This window comes from Ovis canadensis, chromosome 13 (assembly GCF_042477335.2).
Source record: "Ovis canadensis isolate MfBH-ARS-UI-01 breed Bighorn chromosome 13, ARS-UI_OviCan_v2, whole genome shotgun sequence".
Classification (NCBI taxonomy): domain Eukaryota; kingdom Metazoa; phylum Chordata; class Mammalia; order Artiodactyla; family Bovidae; genus Ovis; species Ovis canadensis.
In genome coordinates, this window is record NC_091257.1 from 25,326,946 (window position 1) to 25,349,152 (window position 22,207).

The following is a 22,207-nucleotide window of genomic DNA, read 5'->3' on the forward strand; positions in this document are numbered from 1 at the left end:
CTGTCCTGGTTTGCCTGGGCACTAGGTAGTTCCGTGAGGCGTAGCACCGTCCATGCCCAGAGCAGGAAACCCTGGCAGTCCGGGGTGGCTGGTGACCTCACCTGTGGGCCTGGGAGGTGACAGCAACGTCCGTGTCGGCCTGATTCCCCACCCACCACCACCTTCCCTCCACCTGCTCCAGGCCCGACTTTCACATACTGGTTTATAGAAGGACAAGACCAGTATTGCACAAAACCACATGTGCCTGCATAGCGTTATTTTCTTTTACAAAAAAAAGCACTGCAGAGCCTCACGCCTCCAGCCTCCAGAAGAGCGAGGAAGGGACACTTACCTTGACCTCAAACTCGAAGTGCTCGTCCTTCCCTTGGCCGCAGAGAACATAGCGGGGGATACTGATTTTGATGGGGTCCTTCAGGTCATCTGGATTTGCTCCCAAAGAGCGGGAAACCATCCGCTATCAAAGGCACATTGGATGGAAGAACAAAGAGAGACCAAGATCACTGCGCTGCAAATACCCCGCCCAGGCAGGTGGAGGAGACCGTTTCAAGCAAAGAAAAGAACATCCAACCAGCAGTTTATTTAGAAAAATGATGGTTTCCTTTGAAAGAGAAATGCTAAGTCTCTCTCATGACAAAAGACCATTGCTTAAGAGATACCAGTCCACAAAGGTAGCGTGAAAGCACTCCCAAATGTCTGGCTTTGATGTTCCTTTCAATTTACAAGAATGAGTAGACAAAGAACAGATTACATATCCTGACTTAAAAAAATATATATGGTATAAGCCAGAATCTTTTCAGAAAGTCTTAATCACTGAATAACACCTTTTTACTTCACAGACTACAAGACTGCTTGCTGTACATAAAGCTCCAAAGCTGGAGATTTTATTCCCATTCGCTTTAGTTTTAACTTCCAGGCATTTTTATAAGACAGTATAGTATGGAAAGCTCTTTAAACCACAATTAAAACAATCCCAAGTGTTTTTTTTAGGCTCCATCTGATTAATAATCAACTGAGCTCCCGACAAATGTCTATGGTCTGGATGGTGTCAAGGAGGGGTTTGAGGTAGAGGCCAAAAAAAAAAAAAAAAAAAAAATCAAAAGGAATTCTCTTAAGTGTGAATGGAAGGAGATCGGCTGAACAATCCTTATTGTTACCAACGGAGGGCTTTACAAGACACTAAAAAACACGTTTTTCTAACAGCAGTAATAAAATCATTAAAATCATAATTACTGTTAGCACCTACTGAGTATTTACTATTAACTAGAACTGTGTTGAACAGTTCAACTGTGTCATTTCATTTAATCCTCATGGCCCTCCCCATGAGGCAAGAAGCATTATTCACCCAGTTTATCAGATAAGAGGCCCAACGCGGAGAGCGTGGGTAACATGTAAGAGTTTAAAAAAATGGGAAGTGCTAAGAGCCAGGATTCAAACTCAGGGGAACTGAGAAAGCCCACGTATATCACCACTGCACTGCTAGCATGACCTTTATGCATTAATTTACGTATTTTTAACTTTTTATTGGAGTATAGTTGATTTACAAAGCGGTGTAAGTTTCAGGTATCCAGCAAAGTGATTCAGTTACACACACACACATCCACTCTTGTATTTTATTTCTTTAATTAGAGTTGATTTACAATACTGTCTTAGTTTCAGGTATACAAAGTGATCCAGTTACAAATATTTTTCAGATTCTTTTTTATTATAGGTTATTACAAGCTACAGAATATAGTTCTCTGAGTATGGAGTAAGTTCTTACTGTCTGTTTTATATACGATGGGGGGAATCTGATAATCCCGAATTCCCAATTTATCCTCTTATCTTTTCCCTCTAAGTAATGGTAAGCTTGTTTTCTGTGTCTGTGAGTCTGTTTCTATTCTGTATACAGATTCATCTGTATTATTTTTTAGATTCCACATGTAAGTGATATCATACCGTACTGGTCTTTCTCTGACTGGCCTCACTCTGTAGCTTTCAAGACATTTTAAAGTAAATCTGTCCACCTGAGATAAACTGAGCTAATAAACACCTCAGCACACACAGAATAGATGGAGACCCCACGATTATTAAATTTACTTATTTGACCACAAAGACAACAGGGGCAACAAGCTCCCTCTCCCTCTGGCAGGAAGGGGTCCTGGGCCCTTGGCGTCTCAGCCAGGCAGAGCATGGAAGGCCCAGCTTTGCTACGGGTGTGGAGACACGGAGGTGTGGGATTTGCCTCAGATGGCGCCTTTCACCCAGCTGACACTGCAAACATCCCAGCACGATACGAAGTTACCAGAGCCTTTTGGAGTGTCTCAGTTTTTCACTGCACAGCTGGTTACCCAAGATAAAACCATTCACTTTATTGCAGTGGTACACCTTTCTTTAGCTATCCTTGGTGTCAAAAACCATAGTGGAAATTCCTAATGCAAAAAAAGTTGCTTGAAGCACAGGCTCATAAATCCTTTAAAGAAAAAAAATCACTGCCTCCATATTTAACAGGTATATGAATACTGTACAGACCAGTGACCTGGGAGAAAATGGATCTTATCGGGCAACTCACCTAAATCCAGGACAGCCCTTTCCACCCTAGCACACACACATGTACAAGAAACGGTTCTACTAGATGGTACACAAAAGCCACTGCCCTGTTTGGGACCAGACAGTGAAGAATAACTGATCCCTTCTTTGAGAAGAGGATATTTCTCTTCATTGTTTTCTACATCAAGGACTAGAAATATTGTCAGCATTCCCACTAACATCTGGGGCCACAGTTTACTTCAATCTCACTGATTTCACAGTAATTAAATATTAACAGGTGGAGAGAAACACCTGCAGAAATGAATAACTGAAGAATAAGTCAGGAATCCAAAGACATTTGAGCATAACTATAGAGAAAAACCATGAGTATGTGTTTCCACGGAATCACTGTTGTGATGGAACTTTTAGATGCTATGTTTTAGAGTCAACAAGGTTTAAAATGTTGAATTCTCAGGATATATACTGCGCAGAGTTCCTGACCTTATCCTAAACTACACTTCTGTTGGGCAGGAAGGAAAGTTAACACAAATTTCTTCCAAATTTATTTTTTTTCAATTTGAAGGTAGTTATATTTTGAATATCGTGAGTTTTATTGTAAATGTGTGCTGCACGGCATCATATCCTGTTTTCTGTGAGAGCTTTTAAATATTTATGGAATTTTGGAATCAGTCAGTTTCTCTACATGGGGCAAAGAGTCATCTTAGACTGGGAAGGGGAAGCCAGTGGCACAAGATGCTAGGAGGTGACGAAGCAAGAAAGGCTGTAGTGTGGAAGCTCAAACACATGGGATGTGTCAAGCAAGTTTAAACGCACCATAGGGCGGCTCTATTTAGAACTAAAAGGTCAAGGAAAAGTATATAATCAGTAACCTAGACTACATTTCTATACACAAGAAATACCACTTTTTACAATAAGATACAGGGAAGTATTTTCTTCGGATAGCTTTTGCCAAAACAATGTCCAGTGTCAACAAATACACTATTTTCCCAGTGTCAGAGAAATACTATAGTCCGGTCCTCAGCCAAAGGAAGCAGACAGATCACAGGATATGTTTTGAATATTCAGGTTAGAAGCTTCTCTTCCTTACTCAGGCTGTGTCTCCTTCAAAAGGGGCAAATTAAGGAAATTAATAGGAAGAGGCATTAGCATCCACTAGAATAGCTGTCGGCACTGCAGAGGGCATGGAGTGGGCCGATCCCACAGGGAGGCATCAGCATTCTCCCCTAAATGCTCTAATTACAAACCAGATGGTTGAATTCAGTATATGCTGTAACTATGACAAGGTCAGGCCTCAGGACGGCTGGGTGATCTGTTAGCTAAATATCCATGCTTTGCTTTTAAAATAAAGGCAAACCTGAGCTTTTATCAGATTTAACAAAACTAGCGGTTCCCCTGGATAAGGCAATGGCACCCGACTCCAGTACTCTTGCCTGGAAAATCCCATGGATGGAGGAGCCTGGTGGGCTGCAGTCCAAGGGGTCGCTAAGAGTCGGACACGACTGAGCGACTTCACTTTCACTTTTCATTTTCCTGCATTGGAGAAGGAAATGGCAACCCACTCCAGTGTTCTTGCCTGGAGAATCCCAGGGACGGGGGAGCCTGGTGGGCTGCCATCTATGGGGTCACACAGAGTCGGACACAACTGAAGTGACTTAGCATCAGCAGCAGCGGTTCTCCTTTCTTTGTTCCCAGCATAGCACATATCTCTAACCCTTCCTTTTCAACCACATGTGCCACAGTGATAGTTTTAACTAGGGGTCTCTGCAGCAGGCACCTACTGTGACCCCTCAATTTGAAAACTGGGGTCTGGGGCATAGGCAGCAAGGACCTTCTCAAGTACGAGCCACACCACAAGAAACGGGGCACAAAGGCGGCCTGTGTGAGCAGGTGTACCTTATGCAATGTGGCAGAAAGCCAAGACATGCTTGCGTGCCTGTCCAGAAGGTGAAGCCTCCCTGTGCCAAGAAGGGACCTGGGTCTGGCCCCATGCCGCTCAGAAGGCTCCGTACCTGCCGCTGACCCAGATTTGCTAAGGCATGTGGCACACCTGCTCCCGGTACGACCTTTGTTGAGGTTGGGGCCTGACAACTGGCTGACATGCAGAAACAACCCAAACTGTGCCTTACTTTAAAGCGACTTCAGAATACAGCAGGACACAGAAATATGAGTTTTCAAATAAAGGAGTATTTCTGTCCTTTTGCTATATACCTATATATCATCAAGGATAAATGAGCCAGAAAATAACCAACTGTACTAGACACAGATTCGTGTGGAATATCTTGAGGCTAGAAAGACCTTACGGTAAATCTGAATCTCTGATTCTTACTACAAGTAGATTATTTCATCCACATCTGAGATGATTAACATTTGTCTCAAGGTTTGGAAATACTGAACATCTTATGAATGACTCAACTTGAATCATTAAAAATGTCCCCATCTTTCTCTAGTCCAAAGATAAGTTGAATGGCCCATCGTTAACAATGGACAACCCATCGTTAGATGGACGGTTTTAAAAAAGACTAAATAACAGGTTTAGAGTGACTCACTGAGGATGCGGCAGCAGCTGTCACGTGGCTCTCATCACCAAACATGAGTCTAGGAGCAGCAAAGCAAGGAGGGAAAAACAGGTGATCCTTCTCCTGGTTCTGCAGTGTCTTTAATGACCCATGAAAAGTGCCACTCGTCAGTCAGTTGCTGACTTCTCAAACCGTGCTGAATTCTCAGGTCCAGGAGAAACTAAATTGGGGCCTAGCGAGGACTCTATCACCATGCTTCTGTGTTTCTGTAGAGTATACTGTTTAACCTGCCAACTAAAGGAGCTACTCGGAGCACACAAGGTTATCTGTACTGTATGCCACAATGGTTATATCCCAGCTTTTCTTCTGTAAGAGCTAAAATGCAGAGAGCACAAAGGAGATGTAAAGCATCCCAAGAAACAATGGAATTGCTGCGAAACTTGTAAGGCAATTCTTCAAAAAATAAAACGTGTAAAAAGAGACATAATCTTTAATGTCTAGAATTCCAAGGAAAAAGTTACAAGTCAGGAAAAACATTAGCAGTTCTTCCAATTAATCATTCATGCCTATGAAAAGACAAATCAAGAAAAATATGTATACAGGAACTGTCAAGAAGAACCACGACCAGGAGATGACTCTGGCGAGAATATCCGTCCCAGAGTCAGGTCTGGGTTTGAGTTCCAGTTCTCAATCAAGTGATCCTTTCAGACATGAACTGGAAATTGACACTCTCCCCATCCCAGCAGATCACAGTGGGGCTCCAAAGGAATGGCACGTAGGAAAGAACTCACTAGGCTATAAATCACCATATAAAGGGTGGTCGGGACTGTTACCACGATGATCCACTGCATCTTCAGCAACGAGCGATTTTAATGAGATGACGAAACAACGTGAGCGCCGATTTGTAACAGACTCTTTCCTTCTTACTAACTCGATTATTCAGTTTCATTTCTTATAAAGGAGTTTAAAAAAAAATTACAAGAGTGCATCCTTAATAAGTGACTGGATGTTGGTAGCTCGGAATCTGTGTTATGTAGGAACCAGTAGGGGGACTAAAGAACATTGGCCGTAGAAGAAGAAAAACCAGAGGAGGTGAGAGCGGGCACTGTGTCCTTGGAAGGCTGTTGGTATAATACAATTGTGGAACAGACCTGCTCCATTCTGCCACAGAGCGGCCACCGATGGAGGGACTGCAGACGGAGGTCACAATAAGGCGGATTATGGGAGGAACGGTCTAACAGTGAGAAAAAGTGAAAGGCACTCAGTCGTGTCTGACTCTTTGTGAACCCATGGATTGTAACCCGCCAGGCTCCTCCATCCATGGGATTCTCCAGGCACAACTCTGGAGTGGGTAGCCATCCCATCCCTCGGGGGATCTTCCCAACCCAGGGACTGAAACTGGTCTCCTACATTACAGGTGGAGTCTTTACCATCTAAGCCACCAGGGAAGCCCCTAACAGTGAGAGCAGATCCCAGTGAACAAACTGCTTCAGAGGCAGGCGAAAATCAGCCCATGGAGGGGTTAAGCAAAGACTGAATTGGGAAATATGTTCAACTGATGACAGGGACTCAACACTTCCATCACGGAGAGGTCCTACAAGTTCTACCTGAACTTATCTCCAAGAGAACCTTGGGAAGAGCGGCTGAACACATCTGTGTGTGGTCCCAGTTCTCTCTCTTGTAGCCAGAGGAGGAAGACACTCTCGCCACGGCTTCCTGGTGAACGGAGCATGCTCTTCCTTGCCTCTGGCTTTGGATGTGGGTGTGTGACCTGTGTTGGCCAACGGGGTGCTGGCAGACACGATGCATGGCTGTCTTTTCTACCGGTCCCCCTACTGGTGCTATCATCAACTTCATGGCCACTGCCCCTTCCACACAGACCCCAAAGTGAGACAGGTGGTACAGACCAGCCCTAGCTGAGCTACAGATGACCCTGGCCAAGCAGAGATGCCTCGGTTCAACTACAAACTATTGATGAGAAATAAAAGCTTTCTTTTTTTGGAAGTCACTAAAATTTTGAGGGTTGCCTGATACTTGGCAACAGCTGACTGATATAACATCCATCACAAAAGGTATGTTAAGGAAGGAAGCAGTATTAACTAAAAAGTGAGCAGCGGAGGCTGTGTAACTCAATCAGCAAAATGACCTCATTAGAAACTAGTCTGCCCAACAAGACCACTTGACTATCTAAGAAGTATTAATAAAAGTGCTCTAATCTAGTTATCATTCAGAACTTTAATCCATCTAGGAAAAAGAATGTAAATAAAAATTACTGTAATTACTACTGCTGGAAGGCATAAGCATTCTCTCCAAAGGATGCATGCACATTTTTTTAAAGTAATGAGAATGGGGAGACAAACTGTTTTGAAGTGTTTTTCAACAAAGACTAAATAAATTCACCCTGCCATCCACAAGTCTGCACAACAGGCAGCTGTGAGCAAAATGGATTTTAATCAAATTCAGATGAAACTGCTATTTCAAAAGGACTCAGAGAGGTATTGTCTAGGACACAGTAACAAGCTCTGCAATGTTAAGTGTTTATGCTTACAGTATGATAATGCAAAGTGCCACATAATGAAGTATGGATGAGCCTTTTTCTTTTCTGATAGAGAAGCTCATTACCACTGAGAAGATGGTACCTCAGGCTGGATGCCAAAGCTGCCACACCTGCTCCCCTGCAGCAGCATCCCAGGCTCAGAACCCCGGAAAAGGAACCTGTGAGCCAGAGAGAGGCCCTAAGATCAAAGCCATGGACGATAAGGGGGGCACATGTCCCTCCACTGGCTTCTCCTGGCCTCCTGACACCCTTAACAGTCAATTCATGATGGTAAATCAGATCCTCACATCAGGACCACATTTGATCTCAAGGTGAAATGTATGCTTAGGTGAAATGAAGTGACAGGTGGAATCTGAATTGCCCGGAGGCTGCTTCTGTTTCGTAGCCATAGCCCTCATTTCAGGCTATGTGGCTCACCGAGCAGACTTTTGTCGTAGCCGATAATGTGACCTCTATGCAGCACTCACGTCGCTGCAAGCTCCGTCTATGGACAACATTAAAGAGCATAACTTACAACATGGTGGAGTCCTGCTTCTTTACCTGTGAAGATGAGCAGGTCTGTCTAAGGCGTATCACTCTGCTAAACGGACCGCCTATGTACTATTTCCTCCCCAACCACGCTATCCTTCTCTGGGATCTTACAATCTGCTCTCTCTGCTCCTCATGATCATTCACTCTGTTCTCATAAAGAAAATACTCGATTAAAATCCAGAGAAATATTGTTGGTAAGATATCAGAAGACTTCTCTGGTTCATTTTGGAAGTTTTTTCTGTGATAGAAGATCCACCCGCCAAGCAGACAACAAACATTTTTTTTTTAAGCACATAATTAGTTGTTGTTGTTGTTCAGTCACTCAGTCGTGTCAACAAACTAATTCTAATGATGTCTTTATCACAGACTCAAAAGTCTTCACGTGTAAGGCAAAAGGGTGTGAATGCATATTCATGTGTAAGAGTGTGTGTGCCTGTGTGTGTCGGCGGGGGGGAAGGGGTTATGGAAGGGTTAAAAACAAGCTCCACAGGAAAAGGAAAAAAACATAGGAATTCCACTTTCTCCAGAAAGATAAAAGACCTCGCTTGGCTACCACCAGCCAGGCTGCAGCCAGCAGTGTGGACCCTGACACAGCCTCCTAGGTCCTGCCTCTCCCCACTCCTTCCCTCAGAATCTGGGGAGAGGAAAACCAACGCTGGAAACGCAGGGCAAATTCAGCAGCTTGTAGTCAGCTCTGATGGGGAAGAGGGAGGAGCTGTGCTTCCTGGCCAGAGGCAAGGGGTCAGTCTCTGGACGGATCAGCTTGGCACTGGCCCACTCAACGAGGAAAAGAAATGAAGTGTGGGGCTACATCACTTCTACTGTCTGTGATGCAAAGACCTGACCAGAATAGAAAGTGGCCCTTGCAGGCCAGGCCGAGAGCTGCGGATGCGTGGCAGAGCAGCTGCCAGCTGAAGCAAAAGAGCAGAGAAAGGGTGATGGGAGGGGGCCTCCTTCCTCCTGAGACTCTGGAAGCTAGGAGAACACTCGAACTTGAAAACAGGAGAAGAGAAGCATAGCAACCCAGGGTCAGATGCCGGAAAACATAAACACAAAACGCGCAAGCCGCCTCATAGGAATGTTGACCAGAGATGGGTGCACAGGAAGGGGTCCACCAGAGGAGAGGCTCTGAAGAGCCGGCTCTAAGCCACTTATGCAAGAGGAGGGCAGCTGGATGGTACCCGGAGTGGAGAGGAGCCGACCCAGGCTGACATGGCGTGAGCTCCCCCAGGAAGCAGGGAACGCAGGGCCCTGTGGTTAGAGGTTGAGAAGGATGTGCAGGCTGAGAGGAAGCTGGGGGGTGGCAGGCAAGCGCCAGATGCCTTCAGGGTGGCCTCCATCTGATGAGACAGCCGCAGCAGCAGACATTTACCCAAAGCTTAAGGGCTTTCTAGCAGAGAAACGCGGAAGCTCAGAGAAAGGACTGGAACGTGGGGCCACATGACCCAGTGCGGAGAACAGTTAAAACTGAGCTGACGAGGGAGGAACTGAACCACAAGATGGAAAGGAAGGGCTGGAAGCCTGAGCGGAGGACGACAAAGGCGATGCCCTGAAGGAGACCCAACAGGGCACGGCACTGCCTCCATCCCACGTGTTATGGGAGGGGGCAGGCATTGCAAACCCTCGGGGCCCCTGGGGAAGGCTGGCGGAAGCCTTCACTATGGGGCTCTGAGACAGAGATGTCCTAACCTCAGCCAGCGGAGGATGCTGGGAAGGGAGCTGCCAGACCAGACACCTGCTCAGGCAGCTCATGTCCACCTGCTTGCGTCTGGCAGAAACCCGACAGACGCCAAGGTACCCGACCACAAGTCAACACACCCCTACGTGCTTCCAGCACCTCACGATGAGGCGGACCCGATTTACAAGGCTGACATTCCGGAAAGTGAGGCACGGTGGTGAGAAAGGTATTTTATCAGTGCTCAGCTATTGTTTGTTTTTATTTCAAAGGAGATATTCAAATTTTTTACATTTCCAATTTAGAGAGGTCTGCATTTTTCCAGTTTCAAATCAGTTAGCCACACTGAGCTATTCATAGCCCTGGACAGTTGTCATCGTGTTTATTCTACCAACAGTCTAAGAAACCATGCAGAGTACTGTTACGAGCCTCCTCCCTAGAGCCTCGTCAAGTGTGAGGTCAGCCACAGAGCCTCGTCCCGCGAGCTGAAGGTCAGTTTCCAGACCTCAGGGACCACATCCCTGCCGTCCTGCAGATCCAAGGTGCTGGTGCACGGCTGAACCTTCCGGGCTTCCTGAGGGCGCCGGGAGGCACTGCTTCCTGAATCTGACTGGCGTCTGAGGTTTTGGAGGAAGACGAGTTTGAGGATGAAAGATGTCTTTGTCTCTGGAATGACGAGGCACCTGAATTCACTTAAGGCTCGGCATCTGACCACATCAAACCGCGTTCCTGGGGGCGGAGAGCTCAGGGCGGGGCTGCGAGGATGGAACACGCGGTCTTCCCTCACCAGGGCCACGTGGGTGTTCAGAAGGACAAGTGACTGACAGGGATCTCGGCCAGAGTCACCCCCGACTCTGACCGTCGTGTAGAGCAAGAGCTGAGCCTCCGCCAGAGACGGGGCGCCAGCACCCAGGTTCCCATGAAGGAAGTAGATCAGGTCCACCAGGGTATTCTGGAACCTGGATGATAACCGGACTCCGTTTGCCAAAACTAAGTCAGGGATTTCTGCCTTCCAGTCAAGGGAGAGCTGGACCAGATCTTCCCGGAACAAGGGATGCTCGGCGCAGGCAGCGGCCTCGGATGCAGACGCAAGGACACACAGGAGGTCCCGGCATATTTGCTGGCAGAGGTTCTTGTTGTAAGTAAACACGGTGAGCAGCAGATTCTCTGCAGAGCCCAGGAGCCGAACGCTCTGCCCACCGAAGCCAACCTGAATCTCCTGGAGCCCAGAGAGGGGCAGGGCGTGAAACACGCCCACGGAGCCCGGGGAGTCCAGAACCAGGGCGTACAGTGCAGAGCCGAACAGGAGCAAGCATGCGGGCCGGGGCGCTGGCTCCGCGCAGTTGGCCACCGCCAGCCAGTACACGCCTCGGGGTACATCCGTGTTGCCCCAGAGTTCTGGTAGGGAACCGGCCACCAGCTCAAGGAAGTCTGTTAAGGGGCATTCTTGAAGTTTCAGCATTTGGTCTGAGAATTGCACAAGGGTCTGCTTAAACACGGAGCCCCTTCTGGCACCTTCCAGTTCCAGGCAGGAGACAGAGCCCAGTGAGGATCCTGGGAACTCAGTGGCTGCGGGGCCAGCGGGCCAGCCCAGGGCTCGGTAGGGCACCAGGTTCCCTGCCCGCCCCACAGCCCCTGCCTCATCCCTGCTGCCAACCTGACCTTCCTTGGGGAGAGAAAGAGCTTCTGCTGCTGCCCCACCTATCTCCAGCAGCCTGTGCAGGGGTGACAGCTTCAGAATCGGCAGCCTCGTGAGGAAGGTCGCTGCCTGCGATGCGAGCTGGCTGGGGTCGCACAGGCTGCCCACGAGCCGGGCTTGGCCAATGGCCTCTGTGCCTGCCCGCAGCAGGTGGCTCCTGGTGTCTTTGTAGAAGTCTGAGACCCACTGGTAAACGAACCCCAACCCACGGCTTCCCTCCGGCTCGACAGTCATCAGGGACTCCGGAGAGCTCACCGCTCCAGCTGCTGCCTCCTCCCAGCGGAGCTTGGAGGCCAGTGCTGCTGGGGGGACACTGGCCCGGGGGACCCTTTCAGAGACGAAGCAGAGGAGCTGGCTCTGCCTGGTCTGCTCGCCCCTGCCGTCCACGGACACTTCCTGGGATGTGTGCTGCAGCCAAGTCCAGCTGGACGTGAGCCCCGGGCTGGGTCCACCTTGAGGACTCATCGGCTCGCTAAGGCTTTCTGACTCACCATGAAAATGTCCCGCACCACTGGTGCTGCTTTTGCTAAGAGGAAAGGTTTCAGTGAGATCGAGGCGTTCTGGCCGAGAGTCGCCTCTGTTACAATTACAACTACTGCTGTATGACGACTCGTCCTCCAAGGGCCAAGCCCCTCGCTGGTTTGCTCCCCAGCCTGGCGCTGAGCAGCAGGCAGACGGGCTGGGGATGCTTTGGGTCACAGGCGGGCTCCAGTGGCGATTCTGGTCCACCTCCCCCCCTCTCCTCTCGGCAGGGGGCATCAGTGACGTCTCTGGGCAGCAATGGGGCAGGACAGCTCTTCTGTCAAAAACAGGTGAAAGGGCGCTGTGGCATCTTTTGCGATTCTTTTTGCGTGAATGAAGATTCCTGTGGTCATTGGTTTTATCATGTGGATTAATGCAGAGGTTCAATCGATAACCAAAGCCATTCGTGTTGATTGACTCATGATTTCAGAATAGAGGATCTGATTCACACACAGAGCATCAATTTCCATATTTCATATCTTATAGATTGCCAAGTATTTTGACAGAAATATGTTAGATGGGAGTGACCCACAGTATCCATTTCTTGGTCTAATATTCTACTCTTAAAAATAAAAAAAAGACAGAATTCTAAGGCCTTTGATTCAATTTTCCAGGGGGCAAATTTAGTTGTGAAAATAAGTCCTCGAGTAAACGTCCAAAATGTAAGAGTAGCCGGGGGCATACTTAACGTGAATGAGAAACTGACAAGTATTCCAACCTCACGTGTGTTTCTCTGGCCTCTCGGTTTGTTTCATGGGAATCCTCACATCTGCCCTGGTTAGAGCGCCATTACGGTGTTTGCAAACCAGGACCACAAAAGGCTCATGGCCAGCCTGCTACAGGTTAGACATGTGGATACAAAGAAGTGAAAGGCAACGTCCTTGTCTTCACAAGGTCATCTCCTGAGGAGTCGGACGTTCAGAGGAAGACAGCGCTATTCCCGGAAGGGTCAGACGGGGGGTGAGATGGTCCGTCTCCCGCAGGACATCCACCCCTCTGTTGCTCATTCTGTCCCGTGACGTAAGATTTCCACCACCTCCTAGTTTTGCTTTTTTTAAAATTTTTTAATTTAGGGGTGTATGGGAAGGACAAGTCCCTCAGTGGAGGAAAATACAAGAAAAGCCTTACAAATAGTATGCCCAAATAAACCCTGGTCTGACAAGCCACTGGAGAAATAAGCTACCCAACCAGGAGTGCTTCCTCTGAGCCACTGCCAGCACGGTCCATAAACAGGCAGGGTTCCTAACACGTTGGGAAGTACTCGGGTTCATCTCCAAACCCCCTCTCTGATTCTGATTCTATCATTCAGCCTCTTAAACGCAGATGAAGAGAAAGGATACTGTTACAAATGAAAAACTGGGCAGAGGGTCTCTACCACAGCTACACACACTCGAATAAAGTCAGAGCAGTTTGCAACCGGCAGGATTCCGTTTAATTTTTAAGTCATATAATAGCTTGCCTTGCCTATTAGCCATTAATCTCACTGGGACTTCGAAAATCTAATTAAGCAACTAAACATTAAGAAAACTTAATCACACAAGCATGCCGTAATTTAAGGCGACCCTATCAATCTGAAAAGTCATTACCTACCTCATATTTTAGCTTACGTTGAATGGTACCATTGTGGAGTTTCTCATTATCCTGAAATGAAAATAAAAGCCCTCTATATTAAATTACAGCATGTTCACATAGAGGGAAAAAAAGCTGATTTGATTAGAATATTTATGAGAACAAAATTCTAAAGAAACATACTTGTCATTCAACAATGACCTTTCTTGAAGAGTTTATATTTCCAAGGTAAACGTGATTGTATGGATCCATCTGCCTATAAATGGAACTGAACCATTTATTCCTAACCTTAAAAATCACAGCATAACATTAAAGGCAAGATTTCCTTAGGATACTTCTTAATTTATAGGATAGGAAGGAAATGACTTCATTTTGATAAAAATCAACAAGTCACATGTATGTAACTTCTCAAAGGCAAAACTGTATTTCTACTTGGGATAATTTAGCACTTGGATTAAATACTTAGGAAACTGATTATATTTTTGGAGAGAACAGAAAGGTGTTATGTGTAGAATTTTTGTAAACTGAGGTAAATGAAACATTTTAGGAAACTTCATATTCACTTATGAATTTCCCCTATAAGTCCAAAGTGTTCAAATAAAGTTACTCCTGAAATAAGACTATCTGTAAACAAGCTCCACCCAAGTAATATTTAATTATTTGACAACACTTTATATCTCAATTTTCCCACTGAAAAACTGTAAATAAAAGATCACCACCCCCAGCTCCTTAATGGAAAGTCATCTTGAAAACGACTGCCCGGACCGCCAGCTCCTTCGCTCACCTTCACCGTGTCCGCAGGTTCACTGCGGCCATCACCGACCACGCGGTGCAGACCCTGAAGGCGTCTCTGGACTTCCTCTTCAATGTACGCATTGATCCTGAAAGCCAAGAAGATGGGAGTCCATGATCCCGTCTAACCACACAGCGCATCCTGACATCCTGCTTACCACACCCTTGGCAACCAGAAACCTTCTTTTTCTAAATGCTAAACATAGTTAACTCAGAGCCTCCAACTTTTGCCTTCTTTCTAAGAAATGTGACATCAGGTGTTCACTATCTAGGGTTTTCCTCCAATAAGAGAGGCCTGGACAAATTACCGAATCCTGGGAACAGAAAGGAGACTCAGTTATCCCATGCAAATTCCCTCTGATGTCCCGGGCAGAACTCCTGCTGCGGGCCAAAGGAGAGTCAGAGACCCTCCACGGTCTCAGGACGGACTCTGAGACCCAGCACTTCATTCACCAAGCCTCGGTTTCCTCACACACATACTGAATTCACAAAATACAAAGTCATCTCAGAGGAGTAAAAGGAAAGACAAAGAGGCAGGTGCAGCCTCCACAGATCTCCCCACTGGACGGCACGGTCTCACCTGGTTCCTTCTGTCTCTTCGCTGCACCTGGCCCTGAGCCCGTGTGTTTTACAGGTCTCTACCTTCCAAAAGGCCCGGCAAAGGGCCGCGACAGTGGAAGCCAGAAACAGCTGACTTTTCAGGCAGCTGCCAACCAAACATCTGGCACGCCATACAATACATCAGGGAAACTATATAAACTGCAGCCATCCACCCAGAAGAACCAGGGAGAACAGAGGATTTGGGGCCCATCAAAATCTTTCCAGTGACTCAGGCCGCTCAAAGGCAAGGATTTCTCAGTTCTAGGCTCCCGGCCCTGGGTCTACAAACACTGAATTACACAGATTGTTTTAAATGTTTACATCTTAGCACACTAAAAAATTAAAAATCTGGTTTCATCTAAGTCTACACATAATTCTAGAAACATTTCTGTACTACTGACCATGGCTACATGACTTTCTGATATGCTGGGTAAAGAGATTGATATTATAGGTAAAACAGCCCAAAAGAATGGTACAACGGTAATAGAATACAGTATTTACATTTCAGTATTTCAGTAAAGAAAATCATATGTAACTGAATGTGAGTCAAGGCCTCCTATAAACAAAATCTCTCTCTGAACCTTTACTTAAATTTTAAGCGCCACAGAGGACAACTTAGGTTTAAAGGACCTCAGAGTGCCGTTCTGAGCACATTTTGATACCTGAATAGCTATCTGCTAGTACCCAGGGCTCTGGACAGCCTAGTTTGAAACGTCCCCATGGCTTAGATGGAGTGAGGAAAACAGTCTATTTTCTTATAGGCAAAGAATGAATAGGTCGATTTAGCTGAAGGCTCCAAGCCACAGATCAATTCATGATGCCAACCAAGTCGAAAGTCACTTTTCTATAGTAACATCAGGTACGCATGCGTGCTATTCACGGTCATTCTGAATATATGGTGCGTCTCTGCGGCGTCTATTTGTAACCAATGACTTCTGTAAAATATCAATCAACACAAGGTCCATCTTGGTACAATCCAATTAACTCTGGTTTGTTCCTCTAGACCTGGCCTGGCAGTACTCCTTTCTGGTTCTCCGAAACTTTTTATTTTCTTTAAACATTTATTTATTTGGTTGCACCGGGTCTTCGTTGTGGCCTGTGGGATCTTCCTGGCATCGCTCGGGATCTTTCACTGTGGCACACAGATTCCCCTGCTGTGGCATGCAGACCCAGCTGCTCCATGGCACGTGAGATCTTAGTTCCCCGACCAGGGAGTGAACAAACGTCCCCTGCATTGCAAGGCAGATTCTTAACCACTGGCCCACCAGGGAAGTCCCTCCCTGAACCTTTTAACAATTCTACCTTCTTACACAAACTACTTGTACCAGCATTCTTGATCTGACTGGCCGAGTATCCTGTCTTGAGCCCTATGAAGGACATCTCACCCCACCAGGGGCCAGGCAGCAGCTGATCAAGACAAATATGTCTTGGGGACAAGTACTGTTCATCATCTTGTATAGAGCCCTTCATATGCAAACTGGCCAGTATAGGGTTCCCTGAGTCATTAAATCACGTCAGAAATAGGCCTGACATCAGTGTGCTGTCTAATACCTCGCATCCATCAGAGGGACCAGGTGAGATTTTTCTGCACTGGATGGGAAGCTGGAAGCAGCAGGCTTTCCCTCTAAGGTCCCACGATGCCCTTTTTGAACACCATCAACCTCACAGATCTTCAGCTTCAACTGCTGGATTTCATGCTCTAACCTACAAAGATGGAAGTTATGTGAATTCACTCGTTAAACAGCATCTCCTGAGCTTCTTCCCTAGAAACCACAGGAGACCCAGACAAAAACTGCCCAAGGAGCTTTACCTTCTGGTAGAAAAGGTACTGCAGACCTATAAGACAATGTATAAGGTGGTAACAAGCCACAGAGAGTTTCAGGACAAACGCCACAGATATCCAGGCGTTAGAGAGAGTTCTACGTCAAGGGCAAAGGTATTCCCACTGTGTCCGGTAAATCCTCAGAAGTACAAATGCAGAATTCTGAGCCCCGATCCTGGCTTCAACATAACTGTTGGTTGTGGACTATACATCATATCCCAACAAGGATGTCTATTTGACAAAAGAGATTTTTGTCTTAAAGAATCTTTTAAAACCACCAATCTAGGAGAACCTTCAAAGTCAAGGCAGTTCTAAACTGAGTCCACACAGGCCAGTGGGAATTTGGCATTTGGAGATGACAGTGAATGGTATTCCAGGTGCATGAACAAAGGGACTAAGCCACGAAAACCAGGAATCTGTGCTGGCTAAGGCAGAGGGCGTGGAAAAGGGAAATAGGTGAGAGAGACCTAGGAAAACAGGCTCAGCATCTACAGAAATTAATATAAACCGTAAGCTCTGGAACCAAACATTTATTTCCAAAGGCAGACGATACAGCTAATGTAAGGTCAAGTATGTATGAGGCGGGTCTCCCACTGGCCCGGGCGTGACTGAATTCAGGGCCATCAGGCCAAAGAGCCAAGCTTGCCAGTCAGTGTGTCCCAAGGAACACTAGCCCGCTTACTGTTATGAGACTTGGATCTCAGCTGGTGTCGAGGTGCAACCCTGCCACTTTCCAAGTGCCTGACGCTTGTCCCCTATGGTTATATAACCATCGAGGGGGAAAGAAGAAGAAAATGGATTAGACCTAGCTCATAAAGCAAGCTGGCAGAGAAAGACAAACGCAGTGCAGTGTTGGTCCAATCTGGCTCCATGTGAATCTGGTATTTTGCACTTTGGAAATTCACAAGTGGTCAGGTCAGGGTGCACGGCAGACCCTGGCTCGGTTGGGAGAGCCCAGAGAAATAATAAGACACAAAACCAAGACCCCCAGAAAGCTACAGGACTGTCACAGCCACAGCAAAGCAAAGTAGATTTGCAAAATCTACTCCACCAAAACACACGAAGCTGAAAGCCTCCTCCGCCCAGCTTCCAGGGAAATGCTGACACTGGGACATCACTAAAGTGTATCTGCTAGAATCTAGTATTGACAGTAAAGGGCCAGGGAGCAAGGCTGGCTGGCAGAAGCCAGGGACGGCAGGCTTCAAGCCCTGCTGCCTTCTCGCTGTGAAGCTCAGGGCACAAACTGAGAGCACGCCTCCTCTGCTTTGCCTTTCCTGGGGCTGCAGCTTTGTCCAGCAATTTCACTGACATAACATACTTGCGATCACTGTCTTAAGCCTCAGACCTACTTCTCTGAAGCCACAGCATCGTGGTTTTTGATTGTTTCATCTGTCACTGTTGTGCCTGAGGGAATCACCAGGGAGCTTGGTAAAGAGAATCGCTTAAGCAGATGGTTGGAAAGCAGGCTGTCCTGACCCTGATGATGGCTCCAGCAACACCTCACGGTAGGTCTTGCCTTGTCACCAGCATGGATCTCAAGCCTCTGCCCATGTCAAGCTGGGCTCCGAGAAGCCAGCAGGTGGCTTCTGCTGCAGCCCCTAGAAAGGTGTGGGAGGCAGGGGGAGGACTTCAGGGCAGCAGGGAGCCTTCCAGCCCCCTGTACCGGGGCTTCAGTTAAGATCCCAACAGACCAAAAAAAAAAAAAAAAAAAAAGATCCCAATAGACCAAAGGGTCTGGAATTACTAAAGAAAAGGTCCACATCCTCCTCATAAGGGTAAGGACAAACACTGTGGCTCCAAGATGGAAGAGCCTATCCATGGCAAGCAGGGCAGGAAGGGGCTGGGCAGGGGACGAAGCCCCCTTGCAGAACACCAAATCCGGAGACATTTGCAAACCAGGTGGCTGCCAGTCTCGCTGAGAGTCTTGGCATCACACCTACAGGGTTAGCAGAAAAGCACCCTCCAGTGTGCATATTTATTTGTTTTGAGGCCCTACCTCCAGGAAGCATGGTGACAGTTAAGAGGTGGTGAAAAAGAAACACTCTTCTTTAACCATGAAAATAGCACTGGCTCCTAGCTCACAACCTCCAAAGTAGTATCAGTAAATCATCACCAAATGAGCCTGGAGAGACCTGTGTTCAGAACATCTGGAGAGCTTTATTTTTAAATTCAGAATCCTGAAATCACCCATCAAACACTAAGAACCCCCCCCCCCCGCCCCCCGGGAACGGGGGGTGGCGGTGGGGGCGTCTTTTCAGTTCGCTGCCAGGAGTGGAAATCAGTGTCTACACAACCTGTGAACTCAGGAGCGACCCTTCACCGGAGTAAGTGCTGCTCATCCTCACGGAGATGTTGAGGTGTGGGCAGGAGGGGGTGGTGAGCGGTGGAGATCAAGAAAAAAGAATGGGGGAGGGCGGGGAAATCGGGCTGGAAGCCTTTTCAGTATTCCGTATTTATTAAAATATTACACACACGATCAGAGGTCACTGAGCTAACAGACCAGGACTTGGTTTTTGTGTGTTTTTTTTCAACTTTAGGATGGTGATTTAAAACAAGAATTCTAAGGAAAAAGAAAATACGGCTTAGCCATTAACTGATGTATCAGTCAGAGATACAGCACTCAAGGGGAGAAACCAAGCCATCAACCTAAAGCCCGGGGGCCCGGAAGGCATGGCCGGCGCTCCCTGGGCCGCGCTCACCTCTCCCGGTCCTTCTCCAGGGCTTCCTGCCCGGCCTGCTCGCTGCCAGCGGCCCGGGCGCAGCGCCTCTGCAGCGCAGAGTGCCTCCTCTCCAGCCGGGCCACCGCGTGCTCCAGCGCCTCTCGCTGCTGCTGCTCTCTGGACTCCAGGATCTCCTTCTCCTTCCGCCTCACCTTCTCCTCTTGCCGGGCCACGTTGGCCGTGAACTCGAAGGTGGCCTGCAGCTTCTGCAGCTGGCTGGCGCTGGCCTGGTACTGCGCGAGCTGCTCTTCCTTTTCTTCCATCTCTTTCTCCACTAGGTACAAAGTGTTGTCCAGGTCGAGAGGACCTCGATCGAGGATCTCACGGACTCTCTGCTTTTCCTCCGACAGCCTGGGCAAATGCTGCTGCAGGAGGTCCTGGAGCTGACGCTTCTTACACTGCAGCCTGCCCTCTGCCGGCTGCGTCCGCTCCACCGCTCCGGCCGCCCAGAGGATGTCGGCGCCACCCTCCTCCTCCTTTTCCGACCCCCTCAATTCTTCCTGGCTGCCAGACGGTACGCGCTCGCGGAGGAAGTCCCAGTCCTCCTCCACCTCCCGTTTCAGGAGGTCCTTCTGCTGCGCCAGGTCCTTCTCCATGTTGGCCAGCGTGGCCAGCTGCCTTCGCTTTAACTCTAAGAACCGCTGCTGCGCCTGCTCGAGCTCCGGGCTGTCGCCACCCCCCTCGGCCCCGGCCTCCCTGGCACGCAGGAGGGCGGCGCGGATGCCCTCCAGGTGCCGGCGCTCCTCGGCTGCGCGCTGCACCTCCCCATGCTGCGGCGGCCGCAGCAGCTGCTGCTTCGCACGGAGCTGTGCCTCCAGCTGCGCCACGCGCAAGACCTGCTCCCGCTCCTGCTCCTCCAGCCGCTGCTTCTCCTGCTCTAGCTTGGCGTACTGCTCCTCCTTTTCCCTCTTGAGTCGCTCCAGCTCCTGAAATATCTGCACCTTCTCGGCCTTCTCGTGGCTGTTGAGTTCCTGCAGCCGCTGGAGCTCCTCCTGGACACGCAGGAAGCGTTCCTCCTCCCGCTGCTGCTTCTGCAGCTCCGTCTCCTGCTGCTCCCGCTGCCTCGCCTCCTCGAAGCGCTCCTTCTCGGCCAGCAGGTCCCTGAGCGTGCTCTCCAGGTGCGAGCTGCGCCGTTTGAGGCTCTCCTCCTGCTTTCGGATCTGCTGCTGCGCCATCTCCGTCTCCTGGCGCTGCGTCTCCACCTCCTGCTGCATCCGCTCCAGCGCCGCCTTGTCGGATTTCTGCTTCTCCTCCATCTCTTCTATGAGTTTTCTGAAAGGTAAAGATGTGATGGATCATTATTTGATCACTAGCTCCACATGCTGCTCTGACTTCTCCCTGAACTGATACATCCTGGAAATGGACGTACACTGCACACCCTTTACTAAAGTTTTAAAAAAGACAGAGAAAACATTTTCCTTTTAATATCCAGTGGCCTGCTGTTTAATTTTTTTACTCTGTAACTGTCCAACATATCATTTGCCTAATCTTCTCAAGTAGCCTCTGATATCATTTCTTTGTATTGCCTATAAGCATAATGTGTTATGCATGATATAATTTTAAAAGACCCCTGAGCTCAAAGAGAAAGAGCCGTGCCCAATTTAAATTTAAATGTGAATAATTCTATTCAGCCCAGTGGCTAAAACTCAGTGGAAATTCGGTGACAAAATGACATTAAATAAAAATGCTTATGCTGTCCTCAACTCATCAGGGTCAAATATCAAAGTCAACAAAATCAACATTTCATTGTTCCAGGTCAAATAACTACACGCTGTTGAGCATTTAATCACTAGTTTAGGACAAATGGCAATCACCAAATGACCCAAAATATTAGTTTATTAATGCATTAACATTAAAAATAATGGCAATCTCCATTAAAATACTTAAATGCATGATTCCAGGGGCTACATGTCATGCGTCTGAGAGAGCAAAGGGTGCCCGCTGGGTGCTAACTCAGTGTTTCAAGGTTGGGAGGGATGGCCTCTAGAGCAAGAGTGTGGGTGCAAGGCCTCTCTCCTGACCCACCCAAGCCCTATCTTACATGATGCTGGGAGCTAAACCAATGCATCTGTAATCTCCAGACTCCACGTTCTAGGAAATAAATATCCAGGGTACAGATTTTCTGTGGCCTTACTTTCTATGCTAGTATCTGTCGGTTCATTTCTTGGCTTGTTATATAGAACAGAAAAAAAAGTACAGCTTTTTCAAAGAATTATATTCAGAACATATTAAAAAACCGTCTCCAAATCAATTAAATAACCACACACACATGTCTGCACACAGGTGCGTGCATACACAGACACACCTCAAAAGAAAAGGGAGCTGAGAACATGCAGAGGTGGAGTAAAGAAGGTTACAGAAATGGCCAATCACCGTTAAGGAAAGATGTTTAAAAAGTGAGAAGGCATAAGAAGGGGAATTGCCATTCTTTTGGCTTTTTTAAAACTCAGGGGATATTATTTTTTTTTTTAGGGGATATTATTAAGGAAGATATACTTTTTAGTTAAATTTGACTACATCTATTATTTGATGTATTACATTTAATGACTGTAGTAAATTTGCCTACTGACTTATTTCCTCTCACAAGTATTTGAAGATGAACTATTTTTAAAAATTCAACCATTGAGACTGTCCTGGTGGTCCAGTGGGTAAGACTCTGCACATCCCAATGCAGGGGA

General features: G+C 47.6%; 1 protein-coding gene across 7 annotated transcripts in view; it reads right to left on the reverse strand.

Moving 5' to 3' along the window:
- The window catches only part of KIF16B (kinesin family member 16B), a 302,672-nt gene that overhangs the window by 77,972 nt on the left and 202,493 nt on the right, over positions 1 to 22,207 (reverse strand). For 3 of the 7 annotated variants that reach the window (XR_011248056.1, XM_069547098.1, XM_069547097.1), the window contains 5 exons: positions 19,509 to 20,801; positions 16,539 to 16,691; positions 14,380 to 14,476; positions 13,617 to 13,667; positions 332 to 454 (listed from right to left, as the gene is read on the reverse strand). Coding sequence is in view for 6 of the 7 variants with exons in the window: in XM_069547098.1 (XP_069403199.1) it covers positions 332 to 454; positions 13,617 to 13,667; positions 14,380 to 14,476; positions 16,539 to 16,691; positions 19,509 to 20,801 (1,717 nt within the window). In the remaining variant the exon portion in view is untranslated. Of the gene's footprint in view, positions 1 to 331; positions 455 to 10,037; positions 12,304 to 13,616; positions 13,668 to 14,379; positions 14,477 to 16,538; positions 16,692 to 19,508; positions 20,802 to 22,207 lie in introns of those variants that run through there. The other 4 variants (XM_069547103.1, XM_069547102.1, XM_069547100.1 and 1 more) reach the window with 2 other exon arrangements.